At 41.0% G+C, this 27,438-nt stretch overlaps 1 protein-coding gene across 3 annotated transcripts in view; it reads left to right on the top strand.

Moving 5' to 3' along the window:
- dnai2b (dynein, axonemal, intermediate chain 2b) overlaps positions 1-25,994 on the top strand; it is a 61,255-nt gene extending 35,261 nt beyond the window's left edge. For 2 of the 3 annotated variants that reach the window (XM_080208826.1, XM_080208827.1), the window contains 5 exons: positions 12,508-12,643; positions 16,150-16,296; positions 21,476-21,703; positions 24,921-24,959; positions 25,779-25,994. In XM_080208826.1, the coding sequence (XP_080064952.1) occupies positions 12,508-12,643; positions 16,150-16,296; positions 21,476-21,703; positions 24,921-24,959; positions 25,779-25,793 (565 nt within the window). In that variant the 3' untranslated portion in view covers positions 25,794-25,994. The remainder of the gene's footprint in view (positions 1-12,507; positions 12,644-16,149; positions 16,297-21,475; positions 21,704-24,920; positions 24,960-25,778) is intronic. The other variant, XM_080208828.1, reaches the window with a different exon arrangement.
- The last annotated feature ends 1,444 nt before the right edge of the window (positions 25,995-27,438 follow it).

The raw sequence follows: 27,438 nt of genomic DNA on the forward strand, positions 1-27,438 counted from the left end.
ATAGCACAATGGTGGATCTGTCAGAATTTATCTTAAATAAAAAAAATTTGGAACCCCCATGTAACTTCCCTTCAATTTAACTTCTGCGTAAGCCTATTTAATAAGATTTGCATTTTACCTGCCCCCCCCCCGGCATGGGACACATAAAGAGTGGGTACCCACCTCATCACTGTCCTGCCTACCCCCGAGTTCATCTTGAAAATATGGAGTGGGTGGGCACTGAAATCAGCAGCCTGCTCACCATATTTAAATAAGCAAGTGTCAATTGACCTAAGCAAGCCAATGGACCCCAATAATACATTGCTTAAGCCATAAAACTGTTGCTGTGAGCAGTGAGCTGGGAGTGGGCAGGCCGTTTAAAAACAAATTCATAGGGTGGGAAGGAAGGGGGGGTTACTATCTTCAGGGATAGCCCCCTTTTCAGATAGGACTTCCCCTTTTTTGCCTGCCTGTTCCATTAAACACCCACCCCCTCCCTAACCTATCCAAACTCACCCTGCCCTTGACTTAACTCACTCCAATTTCCATTGGGCTTTCTTCTTCCTGGTTGCAGTTTCAGCAGTGATCCCTAATGCACTGTTGGTGCTGCTGAGACCAATGGATGCCAATTGGTTGGCAGCTCCGAAAGGCACAGTATCCTCCCAAGTGAGGAGTGGAAGTCTGTCACAGCCCCATTTAGCCCACCAACCCACCTGCAGTATGATATGATGGCTACAGGGCCAGCTGGCATGAAGCTAGCGTTCTGACTCTACTCCAAGAAGGGGGCTAACTATCCTTAACTTTCTGTGTAAAAATATCTTTCCTTGTCTCACTTTTTAGTGGCATCCCGCATCTTGCAATTGTGCCCCTGATTCTAAATTCCTCACCAAGGGAAATATCTAAGCATCTGCCTTGTTTATTCCTTTAAGTATTTTGTAGGTATTAATGAGATTCGTCAAAACTCTAGAGAATACAGGCCCAGTTTGCTGAATCTCTATTCATAAGACAGTCCTGACATCCCCAGACAAGTCTGTTGAATCTTCATTGCATTCCACCTGTGGCAATAATATCCTTCCTGAATTAAGGGGACCAAAATTATGCATTGTACTCCAGGTGCTGTCTAACTAAGTTCCTATACAATTGAAGCAAGACTTCACTACTGCACTCAAATCCTCTTGCGATGAAGATTAACATTCCATTAGCCTTCTTAATAGCCTGCTGCATCTGCATGTTAGACTTCAGTGACTTAAGGACAAGGAAAGCCAGGTCCATTTGTACACCTACATTTTCTAACTTCTTACCATTTAGTAAACACTCTGCACATCTGTTCCTTTTACCAAAATGGGTTACCTCACGTTTTTTCAAATTAGATTCCATCTGCCATGTTCTTGCCCACTCACTAAGTCTGTCCAAATCCCTCTGTAACTGCTTTACATCTTCCTTACAACACATATTCTCACCTAGCTTTGTATCAGTCACAAACTTGGAAATATTATGTTTGGTCTCCACATTCAAATTGTTGATATATAGTTTTATTTGTTTGTGCCAACTATGCTTCAGTGCTTGATTTATTTTTACACTTCTAGTATTGAAGATAGATTTTTATTTGCTATTTTACTATATTTGCTATATAATTAAAAGTTACTAAAACATAAGCCATAGAGAATGTTATGAATCAGAATGATGCCACTTCATACCAAGGTATTATCACAATTCTCAATCTCAGCTTTATAATTTTGTAGCTACCATCTTGACGTTAGATGATCCCAATAGGGAGTGATAAACTATTGGTGGGGAAGGTGTCCCAGTCACATCGTGTACTCTTCCTTAGGGCTGGTTTAAGCATGCCTTTGCAGGAAAGATGGAAAAATAAATCACCCAATACATTATCTGAATTTAGATTGGCTTTATCAGAATTCCGTGAGCATATTTTTTTTTAAACGACAGATCAGTAATGGCTAAACAAATAAATAAAGTAGTATAGAAGATTGTGAAACACCAAGAATATATTAAGTGGGCTGCTTGCAAATTTTTTATATTTCACCCATCTGATGACTAATCTGTTTTTCAACAAAATAATCTTGGCTGGAATTCTCCAGCTCTGTTGCTGCTGCCAGCGAGAATAAAGAATTTGGCACTCAGTCAAATCTCCGTTCACTGCATCAGGGCAGGAGAAACCTGGCTATGGGGCAAGGCCGGAGAATCCAGCCTCTTATTTCTTGTCTAAATATCTTGGTTTATTTCTTTCAGATTTCCATCTAAATTCTGGTCTTTAGGTGAATGGTATTGTAGACTTTAATAGTTATGGTTTGGAATTTCTATTGTAAGTTTTGGCTGCAGTTATGCATATTTCTTAAACACTTTTAAAGGAACTACAAACAGTATGGGTGGGATTTACCTGTCGTACTCATGCTGAGACCAGAAATTCCCACCCAACGGTCTGTCAAATTTTCCATCCTGCCTACAACAATTCGCATGGTGGGTGGGGCCATAAAATTTACCCATATGCTATGTACGGGCAATTTGACTTGATTGTTCTTCATACTTTCTCATTGTGTACATTGCATGACATTTTTAATTTTAAGTGGAAATACGGCAAAATGTTTCAAGATCATGGGCATAATCTTCCAGCTCGTTACCCAGGCAGGATCTTCTGGTCCCACCAACTGCATTCCCCCACCGGTGTTTCTTGGCGGTGTGGGGTAGAATAAATGGGAATTCCCATTGACAGCAGCGGGATCAGAAGATCCGCTGCCAGCTAACAGCATGCCGCTTCCTGCTACCAAGAAAAACACCACGGGGAGGCTAAAGAATTCTTTTCGTATTAACTATCAGGAAAACAAGTGTAGTTTTAAGAAATTTATATTTATATTGATAAAGATTAGAAATAAGGTCTAGTTTTAAGTAGGTTAAATTTAATGTTTCTATGTAAGGAAGGGTAAACTTATAATTAAATTCATGCTGGGCAAAGGAGTTTGTATGTCTGGGGGTTGGCACAGTTCAAACTGCACTTCTATTGCGCTTGGGGAGGTTATGTTGTGAAAGGTAAATAAAAGCTGTGGAAAAGTAGAAGCTATGGCTTAGCAATCGGAGACTCTTTAAGATAGGAAAGCTTTTTGAGTTCAGTTTTTAACTGGATATATTGCAGTGGAAGCTAAGAAGCCTGGGACTGAACATCTCTCAGCTCTGCCGGAAGAAAAGCTGGACAGGACAAGGGGGCTGCAAAAAAGCAGACTTCCCAAAGAATCAGATAAAATCCAAACAACCAGGGAAATGGGACAGAAAGAATGTCTTAAGAAAACTGAAGTTAGGGGAACAGAGACCAAGAAATTGAACAAGGTACTGTTCAGGAAAATTCAAGGGAAAAAGGATGAAGTGTTCTGAGTTAAAGAGACTGCTGTAGCAGCCAGACTTTAAGTGGGAAAGCAGACTCCAGCAGTCAATCTAAAGTTTGGTGCCAACTTAATACAGTTTTGGAATCAATCGTTAAAGAAACGGTGAAGACAAAGGAACCACGAAAGAGGAGTGTAAAACCTAGAAGCAAATCATCGATGGATGCAGCTGAGTGAAAACATTGTTGAAAAGAAGAATTAAAAGCGTATCCTTCTTGAAAGTGGAATTTCTCATCGCTGTCTGGAAGCCAGAGTTTAGTGAGCCCGGATGACTCATGGTATAAGAATCATCTGGGGGGATTTTGAGGAGAAATGCACAAAGCTTCACTTGGGTTCAGAGTGGCCTGTGTTTAATCACAGCCTGTCTGGGTGTTTAAAGGGATTGTCATTGAGACCATTATAGCCCAAGATGCACTTTGTAACCCATGTTAACCTTAAATTCTGTGTACATTTATGAAGCTAAGGTGGATTGAAGGAGTATTATGTCATCATCAACCCTTTCTTTTTTTAATTTTTTTTTCTTGTTGTTAAAACTGTGACAACTACTCCACATTTTCAACACAAAATGTAAAAGTTATGGTCCTTTGAGCCAGGGTTCCATTGTGGGATTTTCCTGTCCAGTTATAAAATCAACTGGATCATAACAAGTAAGATAAATCACAGGCACCTGTTATATTTGGGCGCACGGCTGGGGTGAATTCCATTTTTTCAGGAGCACAAGATCAGGTGCCTTTTAAATACCCAGCCTAAATGTTCTTTGCATTTGTCTCAATGGCATGGCTGGTTAGGTAGTGTGTATAACAGGCAGCTGAGCTACTGTGACCTGTTTTGTGGTCTGAGATTGACTTTTAGCACATGATTATCTAATGGATACACCAAACTGCCTGGCTAGTACATTTTGGCATTGTAATATATTATCCTCCACTTACTAATTTTAGCAAGAAGAATCACTCTAACTTTCACTATCTTAGCCAAAAGGGGGCAGTATACGCTTGCAGTTATTGTGTTAGATGCCTCAGAGGATAGCATGGTGGCTTATTTCAAGAACATTTCACACCACTACGAAGAATTAGCATTCTTTGGATCCTTGTACAACCTACCTCACTCTGGGGAAATGTCTGACCTCCACTAGGTCCTTCCTCGTGACTACATATTTAAACTTGACAACCAGCTATTCGAGTAATTGTAGGCAGCAACCTATTCCCCAATGCTTTGGTACAGCTTGTAGGACCTGTTGACATTTAACTTGCATCCAGTAACTGCAGAGCAAAAACAGGTAAATTAAATGGATAGCTGGCCACTTGTCCAATCTACCTCTCTTAAAGTTAAATAATGGGAAAGTGGCCAGTGTCTAATATGGAAGTGCAGTTCCAGGAAAATTTAAACAATACTGTCAACCTACTTAACCGGCGAATGTAAGTAATAGCATCCAGATTCAAACATGTGGAAGTATGATTTTAAAAATCATATCAGAAAGTTAGCGATGAAATACAAAAATAGATTTTTGACTGAATTTTATGTCAATAACAGTTGCTATCAGCACTGGATTGGAAAAGTGACATCTTTAGAATTTTTGTGGGGAGACATGATTCCATCATCAACATACATTGTTCAAGTGGCAACGTCATTGAAATTCAATAGAATTCGGCATTACTTTTAAGTACATAAATGTGTTTGTGTCATTGGAAACATTTGTGCAGTAGTGGGTACGTTCTCCACAACTTGAGATGAATTATAAGTAGTTTTAAATTGTAACAATAAAAGTTTACTGAAGTATCCTCTAATGGAGCAGCTGCATCATGTCTGATGAGCATTGTTAGATGCACTACAATGTCACAATATTCATGTCACTTCGTATCACGGAATATATAAGGTAGATATTTAGAAGACTACAGAATGCATTCATTCCTCTAATGGTTAATAAATTGTTAGTCCTACACTGATCGTTACCGTTCCCATGGTGTCAGTTTACAATGTTCAAATCCTACCATTTATAGAACAATGTAGCTGGTCTCTCCAAATAAAAGTTACAGTAGTTTTAAGTTGCACGTTCACTCGCTGTGTTCTAAAATTTCAATATAGAGAGATTATGGAATTCCATAATGGAGCCAAAATAGTTCAGGAGTAAAGAGTAAGACAGTGGAAACAAATCTTGATGTAATTTTTCGTTCAGGTCCAGCAAATGCAAGTAGAAATAGGCTACATAGAAAGCAAACAATTCGCAATCATGGGTTTCCTGCCCAAGTTCAAACAGAAAATGACCCTTTTCTATATCTGTAGCAATAATTAAGTGCACCAAGCAATTTAATATCTAAAAATGCATGAAAATTTTTAATCTATTAAATGGTGTGCTCTTTAATACCGAGGACTAGAACAAATGTTTAATCTCATCTGAATCAGTTAATTCTGCACAATTCTCACTAACTGCCATTCCATCCCTGACATCTTTTTCTTCTCCAGGGTACTTAACTGTGTGTCGCTTCTTAGTTCTGTGGTCATCTGCCCTGCAAATCATTGCTTGAATCTCTCAAATTCAGTTTCTGCCGTTCCACAACACAAAGCAGATTGAGACAAATTGTTACCCCCATATTGATACTGTTCCCATGGTTTCAATTTACAACATTCAAACCGTAGCATTTATAGAACAATATAGCTGGTCTCTCCAAATAAAAGTTACAGTAGTTTTAAGTTGCATGTTCAGGTCACTCACTGTGTTCTAAAATTTCAATGTACAGAGATTATGGAATTCAGTAATGGAACCAAAATATTCCTGATCCTCATCATCTTCAACATTGTAAACCATATCATCCTTCTCCATTTCTTCTGCTGCATTAGCCAGCTCAGTGAAATAGCCTTTGCTTGGTTACATTCTCATTGATAGGATTGTCTTTAGCATCGATTCACACTTGCACTATTAGTTGGAAATCTATGAAGAATGTATTTTGTCTTTCTCATCTGCACAGGCAGTATCATCTGCAGACATATTCACATGTATGCTGATAACACTTATCTCTCTACCTTCCCATTGCTCTTGATTTTGACACTGGCATTATACTATCTGAATGCTTATCCACCATCTAGTTTTCGATAAACTACCACTTCCACTTTCTGACTACTAAGAAGAACAAACTTAACTCTTTTGGCCCCCAATACAAACTTCCCACAAATACGAGTCTCTTTGTTGGCCACTCCCACAAGTTAAACTAACTTAGCGTCTTGCTTGACCTGGAGCTGAGTTTCTGACCTCATGAGCGGAATTCTCTGAGCTAATTCATTCCCACCCTGCTGCCAGTGAAAATGGAGAATTTAGCACTCTATCAAAACTTCATTCACTGCAGTGGCACCAGAGAATCCTAACCACGGATGAGGTCAGAGGTTTCCAGCACACATTTTCTTCAAAAAAAAACTGCTTACTTCCATCCCTAACATTGTTCTTCACTTCAACCCAGTTCCTATGAATACCGTAGTTTTGGACTTGAGGACTTGAGTATTCTATTCAACTGCCAGCCCAATCTCCTGATCTTAATTCTATTGATTGAAGCTAAATGCATGCAGATCGAGGACCTTGATTTAATGAGCACACATAAAAAGACATTTACAGTATATAAAAAAGCTTTTTACTTACTCGAGAGTTGAGAGGAGACGGGAGATTTATACCTGTAATGTTTCACTCTGAGTAAATCTATCCCAAATATAGACTGAGTTTGGATTCTTCCTTCACCAAGTTGTTATCAGGAATATAACATCTGTTAACTTCAGCACTTCTAAAACTCTATTGCCTGCATTCTATCTCATACTTAATCCTACACATTTTTGGAGGAGACTAAAATTTGCGGTCATAAATATAAGATAGTCACTGATAAGTTGAGTAATGAATTCAGGAGAAATTTCTTTCCTCAGAGGGTGGTTCAAATGTGGAAATTGATATCATATAGAAGAGTTAAGGTGAATAGCAATTAAATGAAACAAGATATATACATGAAGGAGAAAGGAGCTCATGCAATTGTTTTCCCTTCAGATGCTTGTACAATTCCCTTTTGAAAGCCATGATTCTTTCTGCCTCCACCACACTCGCAGGCAGTACATTCTAGATCCTAATCACTTGCTGTGTATATAAGTTTTTCCTCATGTCACCATTGGTCCTTTTGTCAGTGTCTTCTAGTTCTTGACCCTTCCAGTCCCTTCTTTAGTATAACCATTCTATGATTGTATGAAACAGTAACTACGGGGGCAATTCTTCCAAAAGTGCTGAATTGGCAAGAAAACTGATGTAAATCATGACTGTTTTTTCAGTTCAACTTCAAACCCAAATCTCCACATTCTGTGCAATGCAGAGGTATAATCGTGACTCTCATTAAAAGTCAGGGGGCTGGGGCCGATACAAAGAACAAAGAAAACTACAGTACAGGAACAGGCTCTTTGGCTCTCCAAGCCTGCACCAACATGCTGCCCGACTTAACTAAAACCCCCTACCCTTCTGTGGACCATATCCCTCTATTTCCATCCTATTCATGTACTTGCCAAGACGCCCCTTAAAAGTCACTACTGTATCCGCTTTCACTACTTCCCCGGCAATGAGTTCCAGGCATCCACTACTCTGTGTAAAAAATGTGCCTCGTACATCTCCTTTAAACCTTGCCCTTCACACCATAAACCTATGCCCCCTAGTAATTGACTCTTCCGTCCTGAGAAAAAGCTTCTGACTATCCACTCTGTCCATGCCTCTCATAATCTTGTAGACTTCTATCAATCTCCCCTCAACCTCTGTTGCTCCAGTGAGAACAAACCAAGTTTCTCCAACCTCTCATAGCTAAGGCAACATCCTGGTAGATCTTTTCTGTACCCCCTCCAAAACCTCACCTTCTGGTAGTGTGGCGACCAGAATTGAACACTTTTCCAAGTGCAGCCTAACTAAGGTTCTATAAAGCTGCAACATGACTTGCCAATTTTTAAACTCAATACCCTGGCCGATAAGGCAAACATGGCATATGCCTTCTTGACTACCTTTCCACCTACATTGCCACTTTCAGTGACATGTGGACCTGTACACCCAGATCCCTTTGCCTATCAATACTCTTAAGGGTTCTGCCACTTAATGTATATCATGCCAGAAGCTGACAGTTCTGGGCCCATTCACATGCGGAGCGGCCCCTATCTGTCAGTCTCCCCATTTGCTGGCCAGCCCAGGAACCCTGCAGTGCTGCCACCCCAGCCCTCCCCTCGGTCCAATCATAGCCTGCACAAGTATCCCCAGGCCAGCCTGACCCCTCCCCGCCCTGGTCCTGGAGCATCCGATCTCCAGCCCCCCCCGACCCCCACACCATGGGAGACCCCCCCACCCACCCACAGCCCACCATGATCTCTGGCCTCCCTCCAGCCCTGACCAATCCCAATACAGAGTTGCAGCAAGATCCCCCCGATTACGTCCTAGGCTCCATCCACAATAGGCCCCTCTGTTGGCACTGTCCAATGGGCATTACCAAGATGCCTCTGGGCATGGGCACTTTGCCTCTTGGGCAGTGCTGGGGGCACAGGCTGGAATGTCCAGGGGGGCCCAACCTCTTGGGAGGACACTAATTGCCCTCCCTTCACTCTGGAGGGGTCTCCCGCTAGTTCCTCACAAGTTGGGAGCTACTCTGAACCCCACTAGAGTGAAATACTCCTGGCGGAGTGGGAGATGTTATTGGGCCCGGAGGATTCTGTGCTAGGCCTGATAATGAGATTTAAAATGCATTTTTAAAAAAATTAAAATCATTTACCTCTCTTCCCGCTGGTTTCCAGTGCGGTCCCGACTGTGCCTGTTCTCTGGCTCTGGCAGACGCGCAATCGTCGGGAACGCTTGCGCAAATCCCACAAAATGGCCCACACACAATTTTCCCATCCCAATGCTTCAGGGTGGGAGAATCACCCCTACGTTTTAAAAGGCCTTCTTAAAATGCTTTCGGTCATAGTACAGTTGTGAAAAAAGTACTATATAAATGCATGTTTTCTCTTTCTTTACTGTTGTCTCAGAGTTGCCTTCTGCTGTGTTTTATGATATTAAAACTGCTGCTTAGATTTTGCTATGAATCATCATTTTGCCTAAGATTTCCCTGATGCAACATTCTTAATTTCCAATCCAGAATCATTCTGAATGCTACACTGAACTCCACATGGCGTTACTATGTTTCTTCCAATTATTACCAAGTATGGCCTAGTCATCTATGTTCAGCTGGATTATGAGAGCACAATTTGCACAATTACTTTCAGATAACTAGAGTCACTTTTAAGTATTCACACTCCGGCCTGCATGAAATTTGACATAAATGTTCTCTGTGGTGCCCTGAAGATAACATGCATGTGAAATGGAAACTCAGCAAATTCAAAGGTTTGCAAAATTCATGCAGTACTAAAGACTTTATGACAACTTGTGGCATGCCAGTAAAGGATTGAATCAGGCTTTAGCAATTTGACATCCAAATCTGTTGTTGCTTTGATTACATTTAAGTTGCTCCACGTTGAAAAAAATGCTCACAACCACGACACAGTGAATACTTTTCTCAATTGAATAAAATTAGCTGGTCTTGTCAGATCTAAATCACACACTTTTTTGTACAGTTGGCAGCACTGAGTTCTGTATAAATTTTCATAAAATGAGAGCACAGATGCAAGAAAGAAAAGGACATGGTAATGTTATATGGACTTAATGTTGATGCGTACTTGGTCATTTTGACCTGTATCCTACCAATATTTTGTTACTGCACCAGAAGGGGCTCTCATGTTGCTTTTACACAACTGATAGAATAGTGTTGAGGCTGCCTTTTGGTTGTTTGAGATGAGAATAGGATTAAGGTACGGAGGGGATAATTAACAGTTGTTACTGTCAATTTTGGTTTAACTATGGTCATTTGTATTTTTCTAACAATAATCATATATAGATTCTGTGTTGGTCAGGGTGACTGACCAAGTTGGGGGGTGAAATGCTTCTTTTCAATGTTCATTGAAACACAAAAGCTCAGAAGAAGTTTGACATAATTCTAAAATATTTTTATGTTGAATCAGCAGTCACAGGAGAGAAGACTGTACATGTCTGGTGTGATGTTTATTTCACATACTAGATTACCAAATAAGAAATTGGTTGAAATAATCCTGTTTAAGTTATCTGAACACAGCAAAATATCCTATGTGTCAGAACAGGATTTTAACCTCTGTTTTAGAGATGGGATAACAATGTTATAATTCATTGAACTAGTGTGTTTTATTCATCTCCACTTCCATCTTAAATGGAATATTTTAGTCTTGAAGGAATGTTGTTAAAGCAGTAATATTTTTATTTCAGTCTTGTAAAGTTCAGTTTATTGTGAAATGGTATTAGAACAGTTGCAAACTGCTTATTCTCTCTTTTGACGTCAAAATTAGTATAAGGTGTTACTGAGACTTTGTATGGGATCAGAAGCTAGTCTGTAATTGCATCTGCAGTTATTTGAACCCGATTGTCAGTGATCTGTATCTATAAGGGAGCCTTAGTTTTTAGCTCTGCAAGCTATCCTGCTACATGAGATTCTTCCCCTTACCAAATCAGTACCTTCTAAACTTCACTGAGAATAACATGTTTTGTTTTAAAATTTTTTGTGCAGTTATGCCCCTGCAGGATATATGAAGTTTAAAGTTGAAAACCAAGATTGTTTTGAAGAAGATGTTATCATGCCTTATTAACTGAATTTAATACTGTTATCGGACAACAAATTTTATGAAATTGGGCACACAAAATGGAAGCAAACTAAAGCTACCCTCAGAGCCCTCCACTGGGAATCACAAAGTAACAGACACCGATCAGTAGGCAAGAGCATGCTTTTAGAATGCTAGCACATAAGGGAAGTTGGACAGGATGGCACGTACAAGAACTAAATCTCCACCCCATCAAAATCAGCACCTTTAAAACAGTCAAACAACCCATGGAGACACCTAAAATTAGCATAGTTAAGGAAACATTCCTGGCCCCTTAAAACCTCTTTTGAGATCAATGACACGCCTATGGTTCAGACCCCGGAGATTCTAGACTATTAAATAACCAATCAGACAAAACAATTAACACACACCTAAAACAATTTCCTCAACACTTGGAAACATTGAGATAGGATGGCTGAGGTCGAATACTGTAAATAAAGTATTAGCATTTGAATTGCATACTGCACCGAAGTTCAGGTATAACTATAGCCTGCTGCGAGGGATGGGCAGAGCGCTTTCGGGACAGTCCAATTGTATGTCCTGACTGTGCTTCTCCGTCGACATAAAAGAAAATAAAGATGTGCCGTTATTGAACTTCGCCCTGAGTCCATAGTGGTCATTTCGCCCACTTGTGCTAACAATACATATCCCATGTTGAAGAGATCAATCTATTCTCTTGGTGCAGGCCATATCCATTCATAATAAACATGACCACAATTAGTGATAAATATTAGTGATAAATAAATAGATATGGTAAGCATTAATACTTAAAGGTATTAATTAACCCAGATATATATTATGTTTCTAAGTGCAATCTGATCAATCAAAAATGGACTGGACAGGAGATTAAGAAAAGATCTTGTCTGAAAATCCTATGATCTGAGTATAAATTCCTGAAATTTCTGGCGCTAGCTCTGCCAGTTAGGGGAAGGCCATCTAAAGCAGTGTGAACCAATGCTTGTAGGCTCCATTTGCACAGAGAGTGCCAAGTTCATGGAGGGCAAAGGAAAGCTCTAAATCATGTTTTACATCAGGGTGAAAGTTTTTCTTCAAATCCTGAGGGATCATGGACATGACCTGAGCTTAGACTGACAGATGAGCTCTACTTTTACTGAGTGATAGGCCAGTACACCTAGCCCTGCTACCTGTCACACAAGCTGTTACTCTTCTCTCAGGCTGGAAATGCAGGAAAGTACAATCTCCCAGATGCGTTGCTTCTTAGGTGGATAGAAGCTCCATCCTAGAGAAGGCCACGCAGAAACTATCAGAGCAAGCCAAGACTCAAGAGTATGCGGATGCTGGTCTAATTTTCAGCTATTCAAGCAGAGCTATGGTTGTAGTCCAGAAGGGTTACAGATACTTTGTCTCCATGAAGAAAAAAATCTTTAAAATTAATTGGTCAAATATGCTGTGCTGTTTTTTGTTATAGATACCATATGAGCAATCTGACGGATGGTTGTTGGAGCCCTATAAGACCAGCTGTTTTCTTCACAACCAAAATGGATGGAACTGTGGATGTTTGGGATTTGTTATTTAAACATAGTGATCCAGCACTCAGTGTTAAGGTACTGTGATTGGTTTGTTGTATTAATTGCCATTGCTGCAAATGGAAATAAAAATTGGGAAAAATATGTAAAATGGGCTGCAGACTTGCTTATCACTGTTTTTTTACACAACTGTACAAAATCAAGATCTATCTCATGTAAATTTCAGCAGGCACCTACAGATACCTTGCCCGCCTTAAGTCTGTTGAGTTTCTCTAATACTCTATCCCTTGTGATTAGAATTTTGTAAGTTCTACCATATTATTTGAAATTAGTCCATCTGATATCTTAGGAATATTTGCAATGTCTTCCAATGGCATAGCTGCCATTTCTTTGTTTGCTATTATCAATTTAACAGACTCATTCAATAGAGGTCTTAGCCACGCACTTCCTATTTATATATCCGTAGAAACTCTTACTGTTCATTGTTAATGCTGCGTGCCAAGTTTTCTCCCAAAATTCATTTTCTCCCTTCTTATGAACTTCTTAGTCTTCTGCTGCTGAATCATAAAATCTTCCAAGTCCTGTGGTCTACCACAATTCCTTGCTACTTTGTATATCCTGCTTTTCAATTTAACCTTATTCTTGACCTCTTTTGTTCACCATGGATTTTGCCACTTTTTTGTGGAATTTCTTTTTTTTTGATTCGAGTAAACTCCTGCTGAGCTTTTTGGACCAGCTGTTTGAACATCTGCACTCCACAAATTCTTCTTCTGCACTACCCTTGTTGGTTTGGTTTGTTCAATCAGATTAAAATCTCCCATGATAATTGCAGTTCCCTGCAAACATGTCCTTGATATTTCCCCATTTTGGGGAACCATAGACTATTCCCACCCTTGTCGTCTTTCCCCTGCTACTCATGATTTCAAAGTAAACCAATTCTCCATCACTATCCATTATCTTTATGTCATGACACAGCGCTGTTCTGAAACTCCCTTGATTAACAATGCCACCCCACCTCCTTTCCCCTTTGGCCTGTTCTTTGGAATATTGGAAACCTGGAATGTTGAACTCCTGATCCTGGTCACCCTGCAACCACATTTCTGTAATAGTTAAAACATCATACTGATATGTTGCAATCTGTGCTATCTTCTTGCAAATGCTTCCTGCATTCAGATAAAGAACATTGAACTTTGATTTTTTACAGTTGTTTACAATTCTGGATTTGCTCTGTGTTGTATAGTTTTGTTTATGTCTCCTGCCCTGGTCTGCCACACTATGAAAGCCAGGTTCCTCCTCACTATACTGTGCCACACTCCCCCTGATTTGTTTAAACCTTCCATTCTTGGAACCCTCCCCACTCCTAGTTAGAGCTCTTGTATGAGCCTTTGATGTAATATGATGTTCATATGATCTGTCCCTCCCTATAGTTTTCTGTTAACACTCAATCTGATTATTAACCTTGTTTTAACTTTGACTTTCTAATTTTCTAAGCAACTGAACCCTTCCGCTCTCTCTACTTCCCTAGTTATACTTGCCTAATTATACAGTCCACAAGAACACTGGTCCCAACATGGTTCAGATATACACTGCCCAACGGTAAGCCCTACTTTCACCAGTACAGATGCTAATGCCCCATGAACAGATACCCACTTCCCCCACACTAGTCTTTGAGCCATGTATTCATCTCTTGGATTTTATGTACCCTTTGCAAATTTGCATATAGCTCAAGTAATAATCCAGAGATTATAACCTTGGAGATTCTGTTCTTCAATTTAGTGTCTAACTTCTCAAACTGGGAACACAGAGCTTCCTTCCTCGTTCTACTTATATCATTGGTGTCTACATGGACCATGATCACTGGATCCTCTCCTGCCCTCCACAAGTTCCTCTCTGGCCCAAACTAGATGTCCTGAACCCTGGACAGCCAACACAGACGTCAAGACTCTTGATCCCTGCTACAGAGGACTGTGTCTATTCCCCTGACTATACTTTAAGTTTAAAGTTTATTTATTAGTGTCACAAGTAGGCTTATATTAACACTGCAATGAAGTTATTGTGAAAATCCCCTTGTCGCCACATTCTGGCGCTTGTTTGGGCACACTGAGGGAGAATTTAGCATGACCAGTGCACCTAACCAGCATGTCTTTTAGACTGTGGGAGGAAACTGGAATGCCCGGAGGAAACTTACGCAGGCATGGGGAGAATGTGCAAGCATCATGAGACGGTGATCCGAGGCTGGAATTGGACTTGGGTCTCTCATGCTGTGAGACAGTAATGCTAACCACTGTGCCAACAGTGCCACCCTAAAACTGCAAACCGACCCAGCCAGGAGTCAAACATAGAATCTTCTGATCTGTAGTCAGACACGTTATCCATTGTGCCACTGAAATAGGAAAGTGGCTTGTCATTGCATCTTCCTGACACACAGTCGGATCAAGAGTTTTCATTATATGGGAAAATTGCACAAGCTGACTTGCTCCTGTTACTGTGTATATAGTGAGATGGAACACTTTTAGGTTACTTCGCTGAACCATCTCTCACCACAGAGAGGCCCTCTGTCACACTTAGGGAACTTTGCTAACATATCTGACAGGAAGTTTTCTGCACAGTTAAATGTAGTAGGTTTTTTTTTCTAAGAATGTGACTTTTTAATGTTTGCGAATATGCTTCTCAAGACAGCAAACCATTTTCTGGAGTTGCTTATTTGGTGTGTAAGAGCATCTCGACTCTTCATCTGTTATTTTGCTCCCTGTGGAGAAGCACCTGGTATCTGCATCATGCTCATCACAGTGATAGAATTAAGATCAGGAACTCAGCATGTGGAAACTAGTAAGCATGAATCTTGAGTCCTACTGCTCAATTGCCTTTAAAGGATCAGATGTAAATTTTCTTATTAAGAAAATGTCAAAGGCAAGGAAGGGACATTAAGTATTTGTGCTTGCCTTTCTAGTATTTCAGCTTTCTAACCTTATTAGTTAAGATTTACAGCTCATCTATTATCATTGATCCTTCCTTGCAGATGGTTGAAAGAGTAATAAACATGTCAAGAGTTTTTTTCAAAGATGTGTTCTAAATTCACACTGATATTTTCTTGTTCCAATGGCTTAACATACCTTGAAGCAACATTCTCATTGACTTCATCTAATAATTTCTCCGCCTAAATTATAATTTTTATGAAACTCTTAAGTATTAATGTTTTAACAGCGCAGTTGCTGACCACTTGTTAGTTTTTTTTTGTTCTAGTTCAATTACTGTGAAATTGTTTTAGTCGAACGTGGCAGTCTTTAAGTTGTGACTTTTGGTTCTTGTTTCATTTGGTGTTTGGTGGTGGAATTTTTCTATTTCTGTGAAGTGCTGTGATTGTAATGAAAAATCCTGAATAAAGCACTTCTCTCTTTCTGCACTGCACAGATTGGAATGTCATTCTGACGCTGAAGGAAAGTTGGGTTTAGATATATTGCTAGTTAAAAAGGGAGAATCAGTATTCCCTTCTTATTGTTTATGTGTGTCATTGTCAATTTGCTAAATCCATACTGTTTTCCTAACTACATTCTCTTCTTTCTCTCCCCATCCCACCCAATTAGGTGTGTGACGACCCTCTGTACAGTTTGCGTATCCAAGACAATGGACGATTACTTGCCTGTGGTTCTTACCTGGGCACAACATCCCTGCTTGAGTTCTCATCAGGTTTCTGTACTTACCAGAAAAATGAAAAATCACTTGTAAATGCCGTAAGTAGTCCAAGCTAGAGAGTTTGATCACTGTTGCTGCAATCAGTCTGTTACCACTGAGATGCAGACTTATGTGTAAAATTGATGGAACCCATTGCATTTAAAATGATTTTAAGTAAGCTACAACTCTGAGGCCTATGCTTCAGATCTAAAAATGAGTGTAATAGCAGGGAATTTTAAGAAGCCTACAGTATACTTGATAGTGAACTAATGCTGATTAGATAAATATGAGATACCGTAACAAAATTCTAATATGGCCTACTTGAGAAGCATTCAAGTGAGACAAGGTTAACTGAGTACAAGCAAACAGGTGGCACAGTGGTTAATACTGCTGCCTCACAATACCAGGGACCTGGTTCAATTCCAGCTTTCAGTGACTGCTTGTGTGGAGTTTGTACATTCATCCCATGTCTGCATGGGTTTCCTTTGGTCCTCCAGTTTCCTCCCACAGTCCAAAGATGTGCAGGTTAGGTGGATTGGCCATGCTAAGTGTCCCTTAGTGGCTCAAGATGTGTAGGTTCGGAGGATTAGCTATGGGATAAACGTGTGGAGTTATGGAGATGTGTTCTGGGTGGAATACTCTGTCAGAGAGTTGGTCCAGACTCAGTGGGCCAAATGGCCTCCTTCAGCGCTAAAGCGATTCTGTGATTCTATTCTATGATTCAAATAGGATTATTTTGCATGAAATAGTTGAAGGAACAGAATCCCAATTTTGAATTGGATGCCTCTTTCCCTATTATTAAAGTTACAAATATAGTATTTGGTCCCTCTCATTGGCTAAATTCACTTTGGATTTCAAAAGTCATTGAATTAACTGTCACTAATCTTCTTTCCTGTAGGCTATACATATGAATGCCTCACGCTAACATCCTACAGCCTCCATCCCTGTGTGGAAAACAATATGGGTGGAATTTTCCCAAAAAAATCTAAGCGCCGAATTTGCATAAAAATTGGAGTAAATCATTTTTTTTTCAGCGGGATTTTTGAAATGAATCTCCCACACTCCGTGCATCACAGGGAGCCCTAGCGTGAATCTCGTTAAAAGTCAGGGGGCGAGATCTATTCCTGCTGGAGAGGCCAGCAGCGTGGCACTGAGCCGGGCCACTGTGCATGCACTGATCTGTCAGAGCAGAGATGGGTGCGTGCACAATAGCCCACACTGCCAGCCTCCCAATTGCTGTCTAGCACAGCAATCCCCCCAATGCTGGCTGTGCATCCACCCTTCCGTGGCCCGTCCGCTGGTCACCCAGACGTGTCCAGGCCAGTCCTGAACACCTCCCCCCCCGCCCCCGCACAAACCTGTCCCAATATCTCACCCCCACTGTCCCAACCACTCCCAGCAGGCCGACACCCCCATCCCAAAGGCCAGCCCTGATCAGTCATTTTCTTTCTCTGCTCACAATCCTGACTGCAGAGTGGCAGTGGGAGCCTGCCATCTCCATCGATTTCTCTGCCCCACCCCAGAGCCCCCTCAATAGGCCCTGCCCATGTGGCTCCACTCCCTTGGCACTGCCTGATGCCCAATGGCAGTGTCAAGTTGCCCTTGGGCATTGCCATTTTGCCCCTTAGTGCGAGGGGGCCAAGCTGGCACTGCCAGTCTGGCAGTGCCCAGGAGGCACCCCTCCTTACCCCTGACCTCCGTGGGGTCTCCATGGACGCCCTCCACTCCAGAGGGGTCAGGCTGTCAGCTCCCCATTAGTAAGGAGCTGTTGTAAACCTCCTGGAGTGGTGGATGGAGGCAAGTGGGCCTCGAGACTTCAGTCCTGGGCCAATTTCTGGTATCAGAATTCTGGTGGCTGGAGACACATTGGGCACCCAGTGGGAAGCCCACAGCATGGCCTCCACTAATGTCTCCCAACCTGCTGTGCTGCTGCTGGGAAAATCACTCCCTTTATCTCTGTTCCCCTGGCTGCCTTTAATTCAGACTGTTGTTGACTACTCTCTTGAGAGAGAGTGACACACACAGAAAAACAGATGACCTCTTGTCCCATGCCTCATCCCTTTACTGAAGAATGGCACCAAATGCTACCCAACCACCAGTAAGCCTGGTGCTTAAGCTCCCCCCCCACCCCCTCCGAACTATGCACTAACTGTATGTGTGGCAGCTGTCTAGACAAGCTGGCTGAGTGGCAATAGCAAAATGGCAGGGGTGGGAGTACAAGTGCTGTTGTCCTGGAAGAGAACAGCAAGTTTGTGCTCCATACTGCTGCTGCCATTCCCTCAGCATTCCTTGTCATGTGCTGGAACAGAGCTTTTTGCCATGTTGTGAAAGCCAGCATGCCCTGTGAGAATGTTTCCACAATAGCTGTTGACTGAGCCAGGGAGGCAGCAACCTGAGCCTTCATGTTTGCAGAAAGGGATTTTATTGCCGCCTTCTGAGATTCCAATGCAACACTGATGCATAGACAAGCCTCCGCCTTTGCAGCAGTGGAAAGCTATGATTGTGGCTAATAGCTGCTTCATCATTGGTCCGTCTGGCAGCATTGCCATGGAGATGCCCACTATTTCCAGAGTGTGAAGGATGGTCACTCAGCACTGCACTGTGCCCAGTGTCCTGATGAAGCCATCCTCCTGCATCACTAACAGCCATTCCATTTAACGGCATCTTTCCCAGGATGAGGGTCAGAAATTAGTGGAGAAAATGCATAAGGCAGCAACTTGCCATTGTCTGAGATGGCCCCAGATACAACTTGCTGCCCCATTTCTGCAGGAATATCCCTCCAGGGCTCTGAGGGAATGTAATCATCCTGATCCTCTGACTTTCCCACCAATTGTTCTCCTGCAAGAAAAGGCAGAATGATACTGGCTATGTTTTTTGGGTTGCAAACTAAATAGTTGGCACTATGTAGAGGTGTGTATACGCACAGGGTGTACTTCAAAGATATAAGAGTGAGAAGTAATGTAAGGATGTTAATCCTGTTTATCAGGGTGTGATATATTGAGAGGTGTGAGGGGTGTGTGTCATGGTGCTGGGATGAGTGATAAGAATATGGGAAATTGAATAGTGCGAGAGATTCAAAATGCTAATGTGGATGCATTCATTAATCTTGACTACCCAAGTCAGGTCATTAATCTTTTTGCAACATTGTTGGCAGTCTGTGGTGCCATGCTCACATTGTGGTATTCAGTGTCCTTGTCACATGCTCCCAAAACCTTCATTGGGTCACTGTGAAGGATTTCTTGTCCCCTGCTGAAAATGTGGCCTCCTTTCTGCTTTCAATCTCTTGGCAGAGTGAGTCCAGGCTGAGTGGTCCGGAAGCCCTGTCCTTCCTTTGGAGTGATGTGACCTCTCTGGCAGTGGACACTGAGCATTGCAGTAACTTTCCATTTATAAATGGAAGGGTATCTGGAGCATGTGGTTTCTAAAAAATGCTATTCAGCTGCCAGGTGAGTGCAGATGATGCCTACGCTGAAGTAAGGACTGGTGCTGTATGAGGACCACATTTTCCAGGCCGCAACCATAGATACCTGATTTTCCTGAGAAAAATCAAACTGTTTCCGCCAGTGGGAAAATTGGTGCTTTTCCCGCTGTGCTGGCAGCGCAAAATGAGGTGGATTTAACATCTTTAAACATGAAAAAGCTGCCCGGCATGAATCGTGCCAGGAGACTTACAATGGGTTTGACAACCGGTGAGAATCCTGATTTGGCCCTCATGCATGATTTAACATGCTGTCGGGAGAGCTAGTGGCCCCAGAGAATCATCCCCACGGTGTTAGGCAAATTTTATGTCTTACACACCCTATTTCCAATCAGCATGGGCATGCTGCCAATTGCTGCCCCACAGCAAAGAAATGGGGCAAATGTATTTCATGCCCTTTGAATGAAAACTAACCAAAGTTGTAAACTGCTTTGTGATATGCTCAATGATTTTGGATTATCACAAAATTATTGTGACATGTTAAGAAGGCAGTTTTAACATTAACCTCAATTTCCCACATAATGGGGGCGATCATACCAAAAAATTATTGAGTGCCGAACAAGCATCAAAACAGGAGAGTTTCAGACCCATTTTTTCAACGAGGAAAAAATATCAAATCTTATGGCACTAAGTTCAAAAAAAATGAGCCACAACCTAATTCTTGCCAGCAGGGGAGGGGGCACGGCCTAAGTTTGCTGGCAAGCCAGCTTCAAACTGCTAGAGGGCATGATTGCGCACATGCTCTGATTTCCCACTGCAGTGTGTCAAGATTGCACAGTGCACTGGGAGATTGTAATTCCTGCATTCCCCACTACCCCCCCCCCCCCCCCCCCCACCGACCAAAATGCCACCCCCCCAGTTCCAGCTTCCCAACAGCCGATCACCCCCAAGCCCCCCACCCCCTTTTCGGTTGTGAGGCTGATTACGCAGGCAGATCAGGACAGTAAGACCATGAGAGGTCGCAAAACAGGCATGAACGCTGGTTTTCCATCTTTCACGCGATCTAACTGGCTTCCCCCGCTAACTAGCATGACGAACTGGTAAGATCACCCCAATAAGTTAATATTTCCAAAAGCCATTGGTTTTTAATGTTAAATTAGGAAGAGTAGATGCTGAAACTCTGGTAATTTATCCTTTGTAAACTGAGTGTAATTTTGCATCAATAACTGATTTCTTTATACTGGAGGTGTTATTTCATCAGTTCCATTATGACATTGTTTAATATACAAACTGATATACTTTGATTGGAATTTTACACAAACTCCAAACTTTTAAAAGAAGATTTTTGGTTTCTTGTAGGTTATGTGAGAGTTATGTTAGTCCATGGCAATATTAGACAGAAAATTAAACATTAACTCCCTCCATCGCTGATACACAGGGGCAGCAGTGTGTACCATCAACAAGATGCACTGCAGCCACTCATGAAAGCTCCTTTGATAGCGCCTTCCAGACCTGTGACCTCTACTACATAGAAGGGCAAAAGCAGCAGCATGAGAACACCACCACTTGCAGTTTCTCCTCTAAGCCTCGCAGCATACTGATCTGGAACTGTATCGCCATTCCTTCACTGTGGTTGGGTCAAATTTTGGAACTCGGTCCCAAACAGCACAATGAATGTACCTCCACTACTTGGATTGCTGCAGTTCAAGAAGATGGCTCACCACCACCTTCTCAAAGGCAATTAAGAATGGGCAACCGATGTTAGCCTAGCCAACGACACTCACAGAATACAAACAAATCACATATATATATATTCTTAGATGTTTGAGAGAGAGACAAAACGGGAGAAAATTCTGGAAGCACGGCAACGTGAAATGCGGGTAAAAGAGCGTGCTAAATCTGAACAAGGAAAAGTGGTGGAACACAAAGATGACGACGAAGAGGAAACGATTGAATTCAAAGTTGCACAAGCTGAGAAATCATTCTTTGAAACTATTGAACAAGAAAGGGAGAGATTTGAGATGGAGGCAGAAAAAATGGATGAGATGGTAAGTGGAAGGAGTTTGGGGAGTTTTTTTACTTTGGAAACTATAGCATTAATCTCTTTTTAATCTTAATGTCAAAAATTTTGAATGCAGCTACATTGATTTTCTTTTTTATTGGTGTCTCCAGTACGATTTTGTTACTCTGAGAATTTCTTTTAAAACTGGCTAATATGGTACCCCTTTTGCACCTCTTAAGTAGCTACATAGTTCTCAAATGCTGAGTTGTGTACAACTGTGAACAAATAGAATTAGAGGAAATTATAGCAAGAAGTGAATTTGTTATGCCAGGGTTTGTTTGAACAGACATCTACATTTGAGCTTTCTTCAGCTAACAGGTGAACATAGTTAATCCTTCCCATCCCACCTGTTTTATGCATTACTTTTATCTCTAGTTTAAACTCACTGTTAAATTTGAAAGGCATTATTATTATATGGAGCCTTTGTTCAATGATAATGAAAAACGTGAAATTTCTGATCTAAGAACAGATATCGGTGTTAAACCTCTGTATTAGATTAGATGTGTATTGCCGCAGTTAGAAAATAATCAAACTTGAGAAGCAGGTTTTCTATTTAGATGTCACAGTGCAAAAGGAACAAAGCACTTTCCCGCCATTTGTTGCTCTGCTTCATTTCTCCAATTCTGCAAGTAAAGTGGATCATTACAGATGTTCATGGGCTCATCTCTGGTAAAAGTAATGTTGGGAATTAAGACTCAGTAAGTTAATTAACAATTTCAGGTTTAATTTGCACCACGTTCCACAAATCTTGTTGATGTATTTTAAATTTGGTTCCCAGCTTCATTTTCAGTTTGAGTTTATGTATGTTAAGGATTCTCAGTGAGACTTCTTAATTCCATACCAATATCTCAATCATAGGCCTATGAGGCACCTGCTTATTTTTGTACCCTGAAGCTATGTCCCATGTAAATGTGATTCTGTCTGAATTAATAAATGGAGTCGGAATCAAAAGTTCCAACATCAAGCCCAACTTATGGAAATGCATCTTATGGACCTACACTTTTATTAGAAAATTGTTAGCCTGACTATCCTGTCCTGCCAGCTGAAGGCAGAAGTACAAATGAAGGATGTAGCAGTGGGTGGTTTAAGAAGAGAGATTGTGTTAATTCTTTTGTAATATTACAATGATATGAGCTATTTTAAATATATTCATTATTGATACTGTGGCCATACCAGTTTCCATGGTAACATGATTTATCAATTGTCTATTTTTTCTGAAGATGCACATTATATATGCTTTCAATAAATTGTCAGTGTAACTTGCCACAGTCATCATAGTTGTGCAGGGACAAAATATGGACTGGACTTATTCAACCAATTATTGTTGTTTGCTGAGGACAAGACAAAAGAAGCTGCATTTATAAACTGCCTTCAACGTGTTACAAGGCAGACAGATGTAATGAAATAGACACAAAGCCAACAAAGAAACAAATAGGAAAGGTGACTGAAGTCTCCATGGCCAAGATGAATTTTTGGGGATGTTTTTAAAGATGGACCCAGAGGTGGGAATTTTCACCCAAAAAACAGGTGGATTTGGGCTGGGTTAACACACGTCCAATGCACCAACCTCCAGGTTCAGTAGAGACAGAATGGATGTGGGTGACCAAACCTCCCAAGAGGTAGGTTGACTACTTAAATATCGTTGAGGCTAAGTGCCTCAGATTTAATTTCCCTTTCAAATTTTAGCCTGGCTGACTGTGTATGTCAAACCTCGGGGACAATGTGTCTCCAATGCCCCCACCTCATTCCCCCCAAAGTATCTCTGGCCAATTGATTGATCTATTGCCCCTGAACTGGATATCTCCTTTCTCCTCTGCCAGTTGCGGTCTGGTTCTGCAGGCTTTCTTACCTTCCTGTCCTTTAGTCAGATAGGCTGTGGCCAAGAAACAAAGTGCCTGAAGGAAACCCATTCTTCTGGGTTACTTGACTATATTATGTGTCCCTACCAGCCTCTAAGTTAACATCAGGATCCATTTTTTTGAGAGATTTAGGTAACTGGTTCCAAACGGTGGCATTATGGTGGCAGAACATTCTGGACTCTGTGTTAAAAAGAGTTATGCTCAAAAAGCTGAAATGTGAAGAATGGTAAGAAAACAGGATGAGCAAGGCTATCAAGGGATTTATAGATGAAAATAAAAATCTCGAATACAATGCACTGAGAAATTAAAACAACTTGGGTCTGTAAGAATGGCACAGGTGGATGAACAGGATGTAGCAATGGGCAGGATATGTGTGGCGTTATTTTGAATACTTTGGGTTTTATGGAGGCTGAAGGATGGGGCACCAGTAGAGAGGCCATAAAAATGGTCAAGTCTGCAAATGAAAGCAAAACATTAAAGGAATCAGCGGCAGCAGAGTTGAGACAGATGCAGAATCTGGCAGTGTTAAAGTGGTGAAAGTGAGCATTCTTGGTGGTGAAGGGAATTTAGGGTTTAAAGTTCAATTTTGGATCAAACTGGACAGCATAATTACAAATGGCCTTATCTAACTGGAGGAGTGGTCAGAGAGGTAGGAAGGAAGAAAGTTTGGGTTGTGGGCCATAAAAGCTGGTTTTAATCTTCCTGAAGTGAACTTATTATTTATAAAGTTTGACATATGACATGCAGTTATTCGGAATTTGATGATGGGGAGTTTGGTAATACGCTAACAGTTGCAGGGCATAATCATTAACCATTTATGGCTGTTAATGGGGTAAGTTGTTTGAGGAAAATGCTGCACCAACTTTACAAACATCTATGCCTTAATACTGCTTGTTCTAGTGCACAAAATGGCATGGCACATATTTTCACCCTGATTTATTCAAAATGCCTAAAATGACAGTGATCTATTATGGCATTTGTGGGTACGCGTCTGAAAATTATTTACTATAACTGGGCCAGCTGATAGTCATCTATAGTTAGAATGGTAATGAAATTGCTTCAGCAAAAATAACCTCTCCATCTCTTTATACTCCCACAGCAGATAATTTGTATTGTGATGTACTTTTTGGTGAAACTTTAGGTGGACAGGATCAGAAAGTCCCTCCCAAATTCAATGGATGTTTGCTGCCTCTCCAAACTTTCCATCTTACCTACAATGTGTTCCGTCACCGGCAGGGCTGGAAAATCCCGGCTTTATGATTAAATTAGACAGTTGGAAAAACCTCAACATGTATTTGTATTCAAGTGAAATTGTTTACAATATTGTTCTTTTTTTTCCTCGAGGAAAAGATGATGTCAGAGGAGGATGAGGAAGATGAAGAGGTGAGAATAGCTTTTTGAATTTAAAGAGTATATGAAGCAAAAGTTTGTTCAGTTACTTAATGTAAAAATAAACAATTTTTCAAGACATGGGGTGGAATTTTTACATAGCACTAAGATGGCAGGGTGGTGGGGGGTGCTACAGAGGCCAGCAAGAAAGGACTCCAAACCCTTCGACCCTGACCTTATTCATTATGCCATTTGATTGTTGTATCCTGTGGCAGTCTATTGGTGCGTAGTTTGCTGTTCTATCTGGCATCATATTGAAAAGGTGCCAAACATCATTAACCCTCTATTGAAGTAAGAAGGTGAATCTCCTGAAAATTACAATGGACCTCTAGAAGCATCCTGAGGCTGGAAGATGGACTCCCTTGAAGACACCATATCAGGAAGGTGCACCATAGATGCTTTCCCTATTCACTGCTGTGGGATAACAGGGTTGCCTGCAGCCTCCAACCTGAACTCTGGAGGCAGCTCTAGGCATTACTCCAGATGTGTTTTGCATTGGCGTGTTTTCCCACTGGTGCCATGGAGAATTGGGCATGGGTGGTTGGACCTTTACCTGTATCCCTTAGCATCCTAGCCTCCAGCTTGTTTCTGATCCAACGTGGTGGCCACCAGCAGAAGGACAAACCAATGCTTGGACCTCCTGCCAAATTCGTCAGTGGAGGCTTGGGAGAATGAGACCAATGCTGAATATAAAAATGGGCCAAATATATAAAACACTTCTTCAGTTGGCATTTTTAAATATAATTTTATTGCAGTCCAGATGACACTCTAGATTTCTGTACATATCTAATAAGAACCTTTGTCTTTTTTTAGATGGATGATTTTTAGTTGGAAAATGCCACTGCGTTGTCAACTGAGTAAATTAGTTACATTTGCTCCAACTATTGAATGAACAAGCAACATCCAGAAGATTAATATCTTGAAATTCAGTATTGACATCTGGAAATTAAATGCACTTATTTTCATATTACATTGATTTTTATTCAAAACATAGTTTCCTTTGAATTTTTAAATACAAGTTCAACATTTTCTTTCTGGTAGCTTTTGTCTATATATTTTAAAGATTTATTGAACAGCAACAAAGTCAATTTGTTGCAAAAACAAGCTTCCCGGAGTTGACGAAGAAACTGTCAAGAAAAGAATAGCTACCGCAATTTATATTTTTTCTTCTAATTTTGCTCCCAGAGGAATCATTTACTGTCACTTGGAACAGCTATTCCATAAGAAAACAGCTTTTCAAGGCCACTTTAAGCAATGTTAGCAGCTGTTAGCAGTCATAGTGGTCTTGAATTTTCATAGTTTTTAATTCTGTTCAGCTCTCCAACTAGAGCTAACATCATTGTGAGACTAAGGGCCTTTCCCGGCAGTGGGATCTTACTCTGGGGGTGTGGGTTTAAATCCCCCCTCCATAGCAATGGATAGAATTTAAATTCAATTAATAAATTGTTTGCTATGAAACTTTGCACTGGCTAACTAGTTAGTGCTGTTGCCACAAAATTCCAAGGACCCAAGTTCTGTTCTGGCCTCGGGTATCTGTTTGTGTGGAGTTTGCACGTTCTTCCCATGTCTGTGTGGTTTCATCTGCTGGTATCCTCCCACATTCAAAGATGTCCAGCTTAGGTGGATTGGCCATGCTAAATTGCCTCTTAGTTTGGCTGTTGTGGGGGCATGAATGTGTTCCCTGTGATGCATTAAGTCCTGTCCTGGGTGAACCCTGCGTAATATCCAGTGTCTGTCAGGATAGGTTCCAACTCCCTGCCAACCTGAATTGGAGTAAATGTTTAAATGAAAATGATGTGAAGCTATAAGACATATAACCCTGGGCAGTGGCATAAGTGACAAGGAACTGTTTTTGTAATCTAAATTTAAGTTGCCTGTTTAAAAAATAGTGTTTTGTCAATTGTGCTTTTTAATCATTTGACACAGTAAAGCATTTGAGAGCATCAAATTTTGATATGTCATCCTTTCAACTAATAGTAATTCGAATTTCTCTTGAAAACTTAGCAATCTCTACGGAGGTCATAACACTGAACACAAGACCCATGTGATTTACACTCATGTGAAGAGGGGCTTTGAGAGGGGAACAGGCCATAAAAAGCCATTGTAGTGTCAGTGTGTCCTTAAGATACCCTTGAACCTTTCACACAGGTTAGTCTGCAAGAATCTGAGAGAGAGTGCAGAAAGATAGAGACAGCTAGGCCTGCATCATAAGCAGTGAGAATGCTGGTCCTTTCAGTTGCCATGAAAAACATAGCAGGCAGGTCAAGTTCAGATTGAGATGCATGTTTGTGAGGATTTAAACATGACTGGAAAATTTGCCTCACTTGGCTGAAGAGAGGAATTTTCAATTTATCACTCATTATGAGAATCAAGTCAAGAATTAGAAGTTATCCAGCTAGAAAAAGAAAAGGGAAGCAAGCTATCAGGACTTGAAGATAGCGTTGGACAAGTTCTTAGAGAATTAAGTGTCCAC

The sequence above is a fragment of the Carcharhinus amblyrhynchos genome, chromosome 21 (assembly GCF_965287045.1).
Source record: "Carcharhinus amblyrhynchos chromosome 21, sCarAmb.v2.hapA, whole genome shotgun sequence".
NCBI lineage: Eukaryota > Metazoa > Chordata > Chondrichthyes > Carcharhiniformes > Carcharhinidae > Carcharhinus > Carcharhinus amblyrhynchos.